Raw genomic sequence first — 14,487 nt, 5'->3', positions numbered from 1 at the left:
TGTTCGCAAACAGCAGCAGAACAGCACATATTAAAGTGAAACATAGAATATGTCTCTGCAGTAACTATGACCATATGTTCTCACATATTTCCCTCTAGCTACACTGCCAAATGCATCATGTTAAGCTGAATGAAAATGAACAGTATTCCTTTCACAGAAATCTAACACTCCACGCTAACATCTGTGAAGCACAGTACCACTTGGTCAAAAACAGAACACATTCCACTCTAGAGAGCAGAGCCTGTAGCTTTTAAAGGTGGTGAGGTTATTGTAATAGTACCTGGGCAGTCATGCACTGCTGTACACGTCAAAGTCCAAGAAAGTCACAGCTCACAAAGGGAGTGAAAACGCCCATGTCTTTACTAACAAGCTTCTTCCTCTTCCTTTCTGTATCATTGTGTGTGCTGCACTGTGTTGTCAGAGAGAGAAAAGGGCAGGAAGCAGCTCACAGTAAACTTACAGCTTCTAAAAACAAAAGGACATCTGGAGCAGCAGGATAAATCTTGGAAGGCAGCAGATTTCCGCAGGTCCTTAATGGGTCAAAACCATACAGAGCACATATTTCTGAAACAGGCCTCAGACCTGGGCTTCCAATACTGTACACATGTACGGTCAAAGTAACAAGAAAGCAGCTTCTGAGTGGAAAGTCTTACAAGCTGGTATCAAACTAGAATGTTTTTAAAATGTAGTGACTGTGTTCCTGCCGTTGTGTCTAAACTATGAACTACACAACTGTGTGAAATGGAATGAATGCATTACAATGTGAGAGCTTCACAGGTAGAGTGGATATGCAAAGAAATGCTCTATTGCCCATCCAGTCATGTGTTATATTAAAGTAGAGATGCAGCTTGTGTAAACATAACAAACACATTTTCATTTTGTCAACCTACTCTTCTGCTTAGTTTTACCACATGTCCCAGTAACTTAGGTTTTTATTGCAATCCTGCCCTCTACCACAGGAGGACATGGCCGTGTGTGCAACACCCACCAGCCTCCACCACCGGATGTCACTACTGTTTCTCTTCTGTAGTTCAGCCCTGGAGCTGGAGTTGTACTTTGCACAGCAGTGTTATGCAAGCTATTTGATTATTGCAGAACTTCTTTCTCAGTCCGAGTTCTCGACTGTGTCTTTAACCTCGTGTTCACCCCTCGCATGTAGTGAATGGAGGAAAGCCAAATCTGAATGAATAAAGTTTGGTACTTTGCACGAGACCCAAACAGAAGCACGTGAACAAGGTTTAGTCCAGAGGTTATCAGCTGTTTGGCTTCCTATAGAATCCAAGAATTAATTGAGTAATAAGACAGAATATGTGGTAATATGTGGTTTTGACAGGTGAGGTTGAGACAGAGATGCACTTCCTTGGTAACCATAACCAGCTAGTGTAACTGAGCTTCTATAACTCAGTGGGGGCAGCTGTCTTGTCAAAGATGTTCTGTAGCACTCCCTGCTGTTTTATACATATTTCAAATGTTGTCCATACAGATGCAATAAGGAGAATGAGAGGTCGGCATGAAACAGCTAGCACGCAACATATTTCCCTAATGTATCATGTGCGGCTCGCTCCGGCCTGATGTGAGGCACACATAAGAAACAGCGATGTCACAAAAGTCATTCTTTATTTGTGAATTGTTTGTATGGTGTGTTCACAGCAGGGAAGCCTGCTAGTGTTTGCTTTCCATCCACAGAGACAGCATTCTTTCACAATCCACTTTCAGCTCCTTCATCTTCATAACTGTGAGCAATAGTACAGAAAATGTTTTACTACATCTTCTTTTGTTGGGTTTTATTCAAATCCTGACAGCAAACTGTCAGATTTTGAGAAACCAACAGAACATTTCCTTCCACGACAGTTAGGGAAGAACTACATATGACTAAACATTTTCTCCTCTTCAAAGACTAAATATAGTACAGTCTATTGTGATTTTTAGCTTTCAAATCAAATTAACTGGATAATCAACCACTCTGTTACACACAATATCATACGAATTTTGTATTTTGAGCCATTTGCATTTGTAAGAATAAAAAAGTTTTGGTAAAAAATGTGTGTGTGTGTGTGTTATGAGAGTACGATCCTGAGTTCATACAGTGTACAAATGAGTCCAGGCCTGGTGTTGAAAAATACAACGTAACTGTAAGGCAAAAGAACATCTGGAAATATTTCACTATGGACACAGCTGTATTCATTACAGTGTATATTACTAACATATTACAGATTCTAAAAATTATGATCTTGAATTTAATAGGATGCATTTCGACAGTGTTTTCTGCATCTGAATGGTGAGCAGCCCTGCGGCTACCCCACCAGGGCCAGCTCGGACTGTTACTGAACTCATATATACAGTGGGCACGTGTGTAAAAATTAAAAAGAATCAAGGCGGGTGTGTCCAGTACTCCATGTGTGGAGTAAACATTAAAAAAAAAAACAGTGACATGCCGTACAGAAGGACACTGTTAGTCATTAAGGAGCTCTGAGGAAAACAAGACCACTTTTCAGACTCTCATTGTGGTGTGACATAAAAGTGGAGCTCGAGACCCTTAATCAGCTACTCAGGATAGCATTTCCAGTCTTATTATTTTTTCATTCGACTGGCGCCGTCCTCATTCATCTGCCTCATCAGTCACTGTAAGCGAGATGCAACATTGGAGAAGGCCTGCTGAAATCCTCCACGTGGCCTCAAGGTCAGACAGAGAAACGTCTGCAGAGACGTCTTCAGAGTTCAGTCAGCTTGACTTCCTCTTTTAAGTCATTTGGCTGAGAGTGTTTTTCTTTAAAAAAAAAAAAAGTGCATATAGTGATTGAGCGTAGCGTCCATCAGATGCCGACATTATGTGTAGTAGTCCAACTTGCTCTCAATCGTCTTGCAGCCTTTGACGGAGAACACTCTCTCCGACTTGGGGAAATAGACGCAATCTCTGGCCACCTGGTCCGCCACGCTCTGGTCAGGCCGAAGTCCTCTGGCTTCCATCTCGGCCAGGGCGCACTGGACGACGTGCCGGTACTCCAGCGGCAGAAACGGGACGAAGAAGTCCACCAGGTTCTTGTCGATCAAACTTGTATGCCACAAGCCACCTGCAGGGAGAGAGGAGCAGAAATCCACGTTTTCCCATCAAATTTAGTTTCTGAATGAGTCCAAAGTATACAGCATCAACAGACGTGCACACGTTAAGTTTATACTCACTTTTCTTGTTGTTGAACACTGACAGAGAGAGCAATGTTTCCAGGTCTCTGAGCTCGATCTCTTCTCGCTCTCTTCCTGCTTTCCAGAAATCTAAAGCCGTCTGTATGATGCTCTCTCCACCAGCATTGCTAAGAGGACAATCAGAAACAGGAAACATATCATGGACACATCATATCAAAATGAGCTTTGTGATGTATTTGATGCCTTGAGAAACAGGTGTTTCTAGAAGTCACTGTACATTTTGCTGATTAAAGGACCAGCAACACGCTTATGAAAACACAATTATAAGTGTTATATTCCATTGGTGCCAAAAGATGCCCCTAAATCCTACGCACTGGTCCTTTAAGAGAAGGAAATCACTGAAAACTCTTCTACTACTTCCAATTAATGCGACCCTATCAAAGGCAAGTGATACACTCTCATTTCCTCGACTGATGCCTTTCTGTGGTTCAAATGAAAATGTTTGACCGGTCAGACTTTGGGAATGCTGCTCACCTGAGGAAGATGAAGATGGCTTTCCGATAGGAAACTCCATCTAGCTTGTCGTAGTAGTCCAGGTACGGCTTTATGCTGTCAATCAAGCCAGGATGCATCTTGTCCATCTCGTCAAAAATGAACATGGAGCGTTCACAGTTGGAGACATTTCCTTTGATCCACTGCTGTAACTGAGACTGAGGAGAAACAGCAGCACATTCATACAAAAGGCAAAACAGAGCAAAGTCTTTGTTTCGATTGAAAGTAATTGGATTCTATGTTATGTGCCATCATACCTTGTAGGTGTCAAGTTGACTCGGGTGTGGGAAATGAAGTTCAGATGTGAAAACATGAACGAAGCTGCTGTCCATTCCCTCCTTGTAAATGTTTTCAGCGATCAGCTGACTAACAAAGTTCTTCCCTGTGCCAGTCCATCCGTGCAGAGAGAGCACCAGGGGCTTCTTCGGGTTGACATTGCTCATGAATCCATTCACAGCTTTCAGAATGATGCGCGATGCAATGTGCTGCCCGAACAGTTTGTTTTCCAGGTCAACCTCGAGACCTAGAGTGCACAACAGAAAGTCCACAGGATTAGAGTGAAACGCTCTCAGTAAAACTATTTAGCTGAGGTGCTAAGCCACCAAAATCTCCTCCTCAATATAAAGAGTAAGGTGCAAGAGCCAAATGTGCAACTGTCAGGATGTAATGAGTTAAATATATATAAATATACATAAATATAAATGTGAAGCAGGTAAGGTGCCTACAAAAGTATAATCAGGTAGAACAGGATCACAGAGACGTTAACAGCAGATCTGCGTTTAAAATGAATATTAGTTGTGAATCCAGTTCTTTTTTTTTTTTTTTAAGATGTTAATGGAGGCAGCCTCCGTCTCAGACAAGGCGGTCCACCTCCGCAATAACACTGCAACACCTGGATATGGCTCAAATCAGGGCCTGAAACGGGTGCCTGTAGGAACTAACGTCTTTAAAAAGAGACTTCAAATGTATTGTTCTGCCAGTTGGGTTTCAGTTTGACGTTAAAACAAAACAAATCAAAACAAAATGCCAATTTCATCGCCGTCTACACTGCACGGAAATTGAAATAATCAACGTTACAGATGTAGCTCTACTATCTACACATCCACCTTGTGCACATTCTCACCTGTTACATTGAAGGAAATCCATTTCGGATCACAACGTTCATGGAAATAATCGTAGATTGTCCGCCCAAGTGCCGCGCCGACGCTTACAACCACTGTTGTTGTGATCGGGTCGAACGCGTTCACCAGCACACTGGCTGTCGAAAACACGTGTAATAGTAGATAAAAATGTGCCGCTTTCATCGTCAAAACTGCGGGATTCCCGGCATTAGTTGTTTTTATGCCGTAAAACAACCATTATAGCACGGCAACACCGCACTAGCTAGCAGGCTACCGAGCTCCCAGCTTTACAACGGGAACTTCCGTAAACGTCACAAACATGTGATAAAACACAGCGAGCTCTGTTCAACCCACCAGAAGTGTTTGAAAATTATGCAAAATACTTAAATAGGAAGTACTATTGCAATGTAAGTAATTGTGTAGCCAACCTTACAATGTGACAGATGCACCCGGTAGGCTAACTTTAAACTAACTGATGATATTAGCTAGCAAACGGCTGGTAAGTGAGAAGAAATGGCAAAGGAATCAAATATGGTGGGCAATGTCTTCCTTCTTCCCCCTCCTTAACTCTGTGCCTGTGTGTGTGTGTGTGTGTGTGTGTGTGTGTGTGTGTGTGTGTGTGTGTGTGTGTGTGTGTGTGTGTGTGTGTGTGTGTGTGTTACCTGTCCTGTTGAAAGAAATCCACTCGGGCCGACAGCACTCGTGGAAGTAGTAGAGGATGTTTTGGTAGCTAGCTAAAAACCCGGTCAGAGCTGCAGCCATACCGACAGCGATGCTGGTGCTGATGGGCTCGATCGCCTCCGTCGTGCCGGAGCAGACGAGCATCCAGAGCAGCAGGACGTGTCGCTCCCTCGGCTTCATTTCCCACAAAATTCACCGCTTCATCAGACTAAAAAGTTGGGAAAAGATGGTCGTGAGTGTGTGAGATTGAGGATTGCGGACTGAGTGAGGACGGCTGAGGACAGCTATTGGCGGAGGCGTTGTGGTTGTCATGCGCACACGTGACGTGACGAGTCCGAAGGTGACGCTCACCTGGGTTTAAATGTCCCAAAAATTTAATCTGGATTACACTGATCCCGACTTGAAAACCCCATGTTTAGCCACCCAGAATCAGATAATCCATTTTACTTTTACAGCAAAGCAGCATTGAACTGGACCATCCTGATCCAGATACAAGTGCATATCACAAAATAGGGTTCTAGCTATGTAAAGAACAACAGATCAAATAGCCAGAGTGGGAGTGGAAGTGTTTAAAGTGTTTAAAACAGCACACTTAAATCGTATAATCACCTCCTTCCGTTTTCAACTTCTTTTAAACAATCAGACCCCACATCTGACCCACAATAAATGACCAAAAGCAAATAAATATAGAGTGAATTGCCATAATGTGTGATCCTGCCTAATTTGAGACACTTAACCAGTAGGTCTCCCTCAAACAAGTGAAAGTCAGTAAAACTCTGGGTTAACACAAATTGTGATGTCATGTGAGCAAAGTCACATGGCTTCTCAAATGTCCAGTGGATCAATTTTCAAATAGGAAGCACCTAGTGTGAATATGTCCATGGTGAAGGCGACCCAAAGGTCAGTAACAAAAAGGAACTTTGTGTGAAGGGTATACATTATATATTATATAAATAAAACAGCTGTCTTATGTGTTCATGGTATGTTTGTTCACCAATGAATATCATAAGGTGCTGCAAATATACAGCAATATATCTGCTACTGTAAACAACATTCACTTTAGGAAATATGATTGGGAAAAGTGGCACAGTTCTAAAAGTACTTCAGTCAAGCAAAATGTGTGGAGGTTGCAGAGTTTTAGTCTTCTAATGCATTATTTTAGGTTTAAGGTGAAGGGCAAGTTATATTCACTATGGCTGAAACTGTGCTTTCATGTGCAGTCTGCGATGAGACGAGGGTCCATGTGGCAACACCTAGCTTGAATAAAGCATATTCCTAAAGTCATTTGTGTTTAATCAAATGACTGCACAGCAAACATGAAGCCATGTAATATTCCATCATGGGAATGGGAATGAACAGGGGGTTATTGGGTGCCCACCTCCTCCTGTTTACCCCAGGGTCTCCTGGCAGGTCAATTCAGCCATGTCTGTAACTTCAACGCCAACAGTGTGGAGGGCTTGATTAACCCTTCCTAGTCAGTGCCCACATGGCTGCATGAATTAAAATCTAGTGCACAAATGAGATTGGGGAGATGCCACATAGGGAGGACAAGGTCAAGACTACTTAATATTATAGTTTGATTGTTTTTCCCCTGCCAGTAGAGGGCAGGATCACACTGCAGATGGGGATTTCCATGTGAGCCAAATAAATGAATTTGAATTTAAATTAAAGGATAATCTCGTTCATTCTTTTTATCCTAATGGCCTCACAAAACTTCTAAATAAACAGTTGGTTAAACAAGACTTGTCAAAAGATTGAATTCTTGTTTTTATTAACGTTTAATCATCCAACTAGACCAAATCTGCAGTCTGCTACGATGCTCTATGCAGAGAGTTTTGCTGTAGAGCTCAGCCCTTAAATCACCATATAAGGAGCAATAAATCATAATGGGCTCTGTTTTCACACTTTTTTCTTCATGGTAACTATTCTAACTGTTCTATGTTCATGACAAATGGTAATGTACCTGAGCATAATTGCATAGAAATCTAACTTTTGGTTAAACATTTCTTTTCTCTATTTTCAAAAAGACAACTTCTTCACTACATGATTTTAATGACAAAAAACCCTCATACATAAGGGACAGTTTAAATTAAGTTGTCAATGTAAATTAACATTTACTTGCAATACATTTAATTGAAATTTTGCTTGAACTTATATCACTCCTTTCAAACAAATGTAAATGCACCTAAAGAGCCAGATAACCTACCAAATGTGAAAACATGAAGCCACTTTACACTGACTGGGTTGAAAGAGGTTGAGTTTGTGACTTTATCAATAAGTAATGCTATCTCTTTAGCCCAAATTTCAGTTTACTATCTAAAAAAAGAGCTCTCAAGAAAGTACACATATGCATGAAGAGACTCTTCACAAAGGTACGGCCCACTGAACCAGAGGTTTAAAGTCCTCTAGGAGCAAAGGGGAACATTGTATTGCAGCTTTGACATTTCTAATTCAGTACAGGCCAACTGGTACTCTTGGCCTAGTTTATATTTGGGGAGTTTATCTTCTTTAGGGGCTTAGACTGGGTCTGGAGCTGCTGCTGTGGCCTTTAAAGCCCATTCAGACAATGTATGCAGGCGTGGGCTATAAATACCGTAATCTTGACATGACTTGACTTGATATATTTGAAATGACAGACTCAAACCTTTCTGTAGTTATTCTGACAATATGAGGTAATGTATTCTTTTTGCTTTGTGTCATAAGGTCACCCTCTCTGGGAACCTTTTTAATACATGTTTTTGTTTTTACCCTCTGAATCAGGCTCGTCCATAATAAGACAGCGTGGTTTATAGATACCAAATGTTTCCCCCAGTGCTTCACCCCCTTCACAAGCTTCGCAGCCACTGGCTCTGCTGGGTTTTTGCTCACTATGAGGACAGGATATGGATGGTGACACAGTGTAACCAAGAATGGGTTTGAAGCTCATCTTGCAGCAGGATGTGTTGTAGATACAGATAAAATAAAATGTGTACACAGAGTGGACAGCCATGTAGTGGAACACATTGACAAAGTAGAAAGAATGACAGGCTTGAAAGAATACTAATGTAAAGGTGGCACCCATGTTTTTTTTAGCAGTGAAAAATTAAAATCAGGCTTTAATCCAAGTGTCTCCTCATAACACTCAGACTCACGGCCTGTGTGGGACTCCTGATCAGGATGGTGGTCATAAATCTGCCAGTACAGATTGTCTCAAGAGGCACAAGGCAAACACAGGACCTACGAGTTCTGCTGCTGGTGGTCTTTTTCCTTCCTCTCCTCGAGCCTGTCATTGTGGCGGCGTGTCCTTCCTGGTGTGGACAGAGTGAGATTATGTTCCCAGATCAGGGCTCTTCCTCAGGTTCCTGAGGGTGGCTCTTCGGGGATGGGGAAAGCTAGAGCGAGGGGACCATTACTCCTGATGAAGCCCAGACTCCCTCTTGGGCAGAGATAACTCAGAGGGAAAAGGAGGGATTTGCGCTTCCTTTGATAATGCTGTGAAAGCTGTGACAAAAAGTGCAAAAAAAAAGCTTGAAAGGATCCCAACGCACACTCTCTTGTCCCTGCTTGAAGCAGTTTCCTTTGTTATCTGTTAGCATCTGCACAAGCACTTGGGAACAAAGTACCCAGATTTCTTGTCGTTTCCCAGGAAATCCACACAGTACAAACCTTTGAATGAGATTTTATGCGCTATTCCTCTCATGACTTTACATGACTGTATGGTACTACTAATAGTACAGTAGTAGTAGTAGTAGTACCACAAGCTTTATTTAATATTAATATTTTAAGTGAGCATCAAAGTTCATTCTTGACATGTATTTGTGACAAAATTTACAGTCAAGGTTCACCTGTGTAGCTATTTTCATATCTTTCAGCTGCTCACCGAAGAAGGCCATGAGCCTTAAATTTAGATCTTTTTTGTATAGATAGATAGCATTTTAACTTGCTCAATTAAAAGAGTTCTCCAGCCATTTGGTACACTATCCCATGAAAGTCAGGGGATCATCAAATCTTTATGATTCATCCTCTGGGCACTATGAATGTCTGTACCAAAATTATGGCAATCCATCCAATAGTTACTAGAAATATTTCAGTCTACACCAAAGTAACATACTGACTGACTAACCACCTTTGCCATCTCTAGAGCCATGCTACTAACATGGCTGAAAGTAAAACTCCCAAAACGCTGGATCCTACAATTCCCATAATGCAATCAGATAGCTAGTTAGACCGTACCAGATTAATAAACATACATGTCCAGGAAAAAGCATACCAAGTGTACATTGCAGGCTTTTTGTTAAACATTTGTAGTCCAAGCTTTAAAAAGCTCCTCCAGAGGCACAAATGTCTGAGAGTCAACCCTCTGATTAGTCAACTGATTTTCACATGTCATTGGTGGACATGGGTGGATTACTGAACAGGGGCCTGAGGGCTCAGAGGGCCCCTAAGCCAGAGCCTCTGTGTAAAGTCGTTGTTGTTAACTTTGCATTTTCTGTCGCATAGTCAAAGGGTTTAGTCATCCACGTCAACACCCACAAGCCCCACTAAAAAAAACTGAAGGAATAGTCAAAACATTTACTTTGAAGATATCACAAGAAAAAAATATACATCACAATTCATTTTAAGTGCGTGTTTAAACCTTCATTTTATCTATAGGACTGTAGAGCACTTTAGATGTGTCTCATAATCCCCCAATGTTGGTGGAATGCCCCTTTAGAAAGCCATTATGAATTTAACCAGCTGAAAGTGTTTTTTTTTTGTGTGTGAAAATGTTTTTGCAACATTACACAGGCAGACTGGGCTTCCTTAGATGTGAGTGTACTTTAAGTTAGTTATTCCTAAAATATCAGTGTAGTGTTATGAAACAGGCTTTTCACCCAGTAACTTTAGGACCTGAGAGGTCTGGGCATCCTCTCAATGGTCATCAAGTGGGAAAGAGTAACTTTGCCTGCAGAGTAAAAATGTCTACTCACTGTGGATGTTGGAAAATGATTTGATGACTCTGACAAAGCAAAATATTTTGCTTGTCTTGAGATGTTTAACTCTGCTGTTACCAGGTGGGAAACTCATACTTTAATGCCTGACTGGATGTCTTTATTTTCACTTTAATTCCCACTAATTTCTCCGGTGGTTCATTCAGTGGATAAAGAATGGGAGACGGCACTTGCAGAGGAGTTGGAGCTTTGAGGGGAAAACAGAGGGGACAGGTCAACCTCTAATCTCACTATAAACAGAGGGCACTGCCAGCGCACACTGACCCTCACTCCCCCTCTGTTCACCTCATCTAACCCTTGCCTTAATTCCCCCTCCCCTCACTCTGTGGAAGCTCGGGCTGCATGGCCACCTAAAGAATAAAACCAGAGCCAAAGCACATTCATGAAGTCAACGACGAGAGGGTCTAAGAGAAAGGATTAAATCCCGTGATGAATGCTGTGTGTTAAAAAAAATATAGCAGACAGGAGGGTGCAAAGCTGTTACATGTTTGTATTGGAATTGTTATGCCCTTTAATACCACCAGGAGGGGCTCACAGCTTCTGTCTGCCAACTGGTTTTCCCTTTGTAGTGCAAAATTTATGTCTTTTGGGAAGTGCAAACCACACAAATAACTCAATTACAGTAACTACAAAAGCTTGTGGGAATCGAAAAAAAAATAGAAACATCATTTGGGGCTACCAAGGATACTGAATTAGTGGTCACTTAGAAAAGCATTTATTACATTATTATAGTACAATGAAGCTGTGGTATATATTTTTTCTGTCAGTAGCCGTCTATTTTCCTGTCTTTCTCATTGTTAGGCTTACCCCAAAAATGCAGCAGGTTAAGTAGCATTTGGGTTATGCAATGCTCTTAAGTGCAGTGGTAAAGAGTTCAATATTGCCCCGAAAATCTTCCTGTGCGAGAGGATAGAGGGAGATTTTGAGTCAGCTCTTTCAGTTTTCAGGCTGCTGTGTCGTATTTACCTTTTTCCCAAGGTTCAACAATATGTGTAGGTGATGTAGGACAACACTTAAATGTTAAACATGTTGGTCACTGAGTTTGATCTTTCTTTCAGTCTAAAGCTGCTCTAAGCATATTAACAATGGATGAAATGACCAGTGGTGGAAGTGCTGCAATTGAGTGCAGTTTTGATGTGCTTGTCATTTACTCGCATTTTCCCAACTGCTTCTGCAAAGTAGAAGATCCGGAGTCGGCAGACATTGCTGATGTCTGTGAGTCATCAGTCATAACAGTAGCTGCTACCACAGCGGCAGCAAATGGAAATCCAAATAAATAAATAAAGAATAAAGAAAGAACAGTGGAACCAGAGCCAGAGAGAGGTGAGTGAAATCATAGAACAGGGGTCACCAACCTTTTTGAAACTGAGAGCTCCTTCATGGGTACTGAGTCATACAAAGGGCTACCAGTTTGTCACACTCTGAAATATCATGTTTGCTCAGTTTGCCTTTAGTTATATATTATTATTATTATTAATGACAAATGATACTCATCTATGTGGAGACACTGATCACGTTAGTAATTTCTCACAATAATTATCAACAATGACTCGTGAAAACAGACTGCTGCTCACCCAAAGCTGCCTTTAGCTCACGGGCTGTTTCTGCCCGTCGCGCGCTTCCCGGTGGGCAGTTAGCATGCTAGTTAGCATGCTAGCTTTGTGACCCGTCGTAAAGTGTCTCTCCACATTGTGCCGCTTTGTCGTCGCCGCACAAATGAGACACACGCAGTTTTCTTTCAGAGTAGTAACAAAGAACTCTTCCTCCCATTCACTGTGAAAATTATGAGCTTTCTTTCTTTTTTCTGCCACATTCTTTGGTTTAGAAACCACATTCAGCTCCTTCTTCTCCGCTAGCTTACTCTCCACGAGCGCCAAAGTTTTTGACATGCGCACAACACTGACCTCTGACCTCTTCGAGTTCAAAGGTCAGTACCTAAAACTAACTAAACTAATTCTTTTATTTTTAAGATATTGTCATTTTCAAATCTATATAAATGCAAGTGTGATTAAAAAAAGAATAGCAACAGAAAAAAAAATAAGTTTTAGACGCAGCTCACTGGTGAGTTGTGCTATTTTTAGAACAGGCCTGCTGGGGGCGACTCATGTGGTCCTTGGGGGTCACCGTGTTGGTGACCCCTTTGGAAGATGTGCCGGACTCTGAGTATGGGCTGCTGCAATCTGAAAGCTGACTGGAGATTGGAGTTGATGCAGATGATGCCAAGATATTTGCTAAAGAGTTGAAGAGTTTGAAAGAGGCTGATGCAACCTGTCTTTGAAAGAAGCAGGGAGCAAGATCATATCGTTATAAATATAAAAAATATATCTCTAGTGGTAACGTCCTGGTGTTCAGTCGGGAGCTTAGTGTGAGGAGACGCGCTCTGTCTGGATAAGCTAAAGTGAACTGGACCATTGGAAACCCAGTCATCATCATTTGGTGATTTGTTTGAATTTCATGTAAAAACCTAGTTAGTTTTGAGTTCAGTTTGAGTTGAGGCATATCTGCAGGAAGAATGGAATACAACAACAGCTGCGTCATTCGTTGTGTAGAGGCCAAGTCCTTCTGGGTTTTTCCAGGTCAATGAGTTCCCCCTGATGGTGGCGCTACAGGAGAAGGAGCACACCACCAGGCTGCTAGGCAGACGCTGGTCCCAGAGGCCCTGTGCTACAACCTGAACCAGTGGAGTTTGTAGAGGAGGTCTTCCTCGGGTGCTACAGGAGTTTCCTAATATGTGATGCCAGCCCTCGCCATGTGGGCTACTGTTTAAGGCATGACTGCAAGATGGCCATTTATGTAGATGGATTTTATTTGAGTATTTCCATTTGAGCTACTTGATAATTCTAAAAAAAACTATGTTACAGATGGAATATTTTTTACTTTTAATTTTTACTTCATTTCACAGTTGTAGTCACAAGTTACTTTATAGATTAAGATTTTACATAAAAGATATGATAAGTTTATAAAATACAACACATTGTTAAACAAAAAGCCGTATTTATCACCTTGTCACATGTTTCAGATGCATGAGGTTTTATCAGTTTCACCAAAAACAGACTTCCTGTAGTACTCTGCAGTCTTTGTTGGATTCATTTAGATAACAGTTTGAGACCTAAAGAGGTCAAATTGTCCAATACTTACTAAACTAGAGAAAAAAAACAAAATATGAACTGCAGAACTTTGTTTTTCTTCTTCTTCCCGCTCCCATAACTCACCTCAGGACCCCCGCAGGTTTCTCTCATGACCCTTCAGAGGGGGCTTGACCCTCAAGTGGGAAACACTGGGCTAAACTCCTGAACTGTATATAAAGCAGTTAAAACTAGCTCCACCTCGGCCAGTTACCATATAACTGTAAAATACTGCTTATGCCTTGATGCATCATAATAATTTAATCATCATCGATTAGACATATATGATGATATATCAATCACAGGGCAGTTTTTCTTACTTTAAGCACATTTTGGTGATAGCACTTAACATAATACATTCTTATATTTCGGTAAGACTTTAAATGCAGGATTTTTAGGCTGTTGTATTGGTACTTTGACACAAGTAAATGATCTGACTACTTACTACGACTGTAAATGACGATATGTGTAATTTGAAAGGGGTCGCCTGTATGAGAACCCACAGGGACTCATCACTGTACCCTGTTGTCCCCCTCAGCTCTACAGGGCTATTAGGCATCTTTCAGCTCTTTGTTTTGGTTTTACTTTACAGTTTTGATTCACTTTAACTCGTCTCATAAGCAGCGTTTTTAGCCGCAGGCAGCAGTTTTCAGAGAGGAAGCACTAATAAGCCCTCTCTAATCTTAAATCCAGCACCGAGCTGTTAAAACATGGTGTGGCATTTAGCAACTATATATAACTAACTAACTTGGTGGAGAGCAAAATGGACCTGAGAGGTGGGTGAAAATTGAACCTAAACATTCACCAGGTAGACACAAACGTGAAATACATACTAATGTTGCTCTGTAGTTGCTGGAGCCACAGCTTTCAACTTAGTGTGATAGTGATAACATGTTG

The 14,487-nt window shown here is 41.4% G+C and overlaps 1 protein-coding gene across 2 annotated transcripts; it reads right to left on the bottom strand.

The window, feature by feature from the left end:
* Window positions 1-1,598: 1,598 nt before the first annotated feature.
* Window positions 1,599-5,739, bottom strand: tor1 (torsin family 1). Of its 2 annotated transcripts, none has more exons than XM_070850352.1 (5): window positions 5,477-5,739; window positions 3,951-4,216; window positions 3,676-3,851; window positions 3,181-3,308; window positions 1,599-3,071 (listed from the first exon to the last, which is right to left on the bottom strand). In XM_070850352.1, exons 1-5 carry the CDS (start codon window positions 5,673-5,675, stop codon window positions 2,827-2,829), a joined length of 1,014 nt encoding a protein of 337 aa, XP_070706453.1. In that variant the 5' UTR covers window positions 5,676-5,739; the 3' UTR covers window positions 1,599-2,826. The 2 variants fall into 2 exon arrangements, with proteins under 2 accessions (XP_070706453.1, XP_070706454.1); XM_070850353.1 differs by lacking the exon at window positions 5,477-5,739 and adding an exon at window positions 4,817-5,023.
* Window positions 5,740-14,487: the final 8,748 nt, after the last annotated feature.

Source organism: Pempheris klunzingeri, chromosome 19, assembly GCF_042242105.1.
Source record: "Pempheris klunzingeri isolate RE-2024b chromosome 19, fPemKlu1.hap1, whole genome shotgun sequence".
Lineage (NCBI taxonomy): Eukaryota > Metazoa > Chordata > Actinopteri > Acropomatiformes > Pempheridae > Pempheris > Pempheris klunzingeri.
This window is presented reverse-complemented; position numbering and strand designations above follow the sequence as displayed.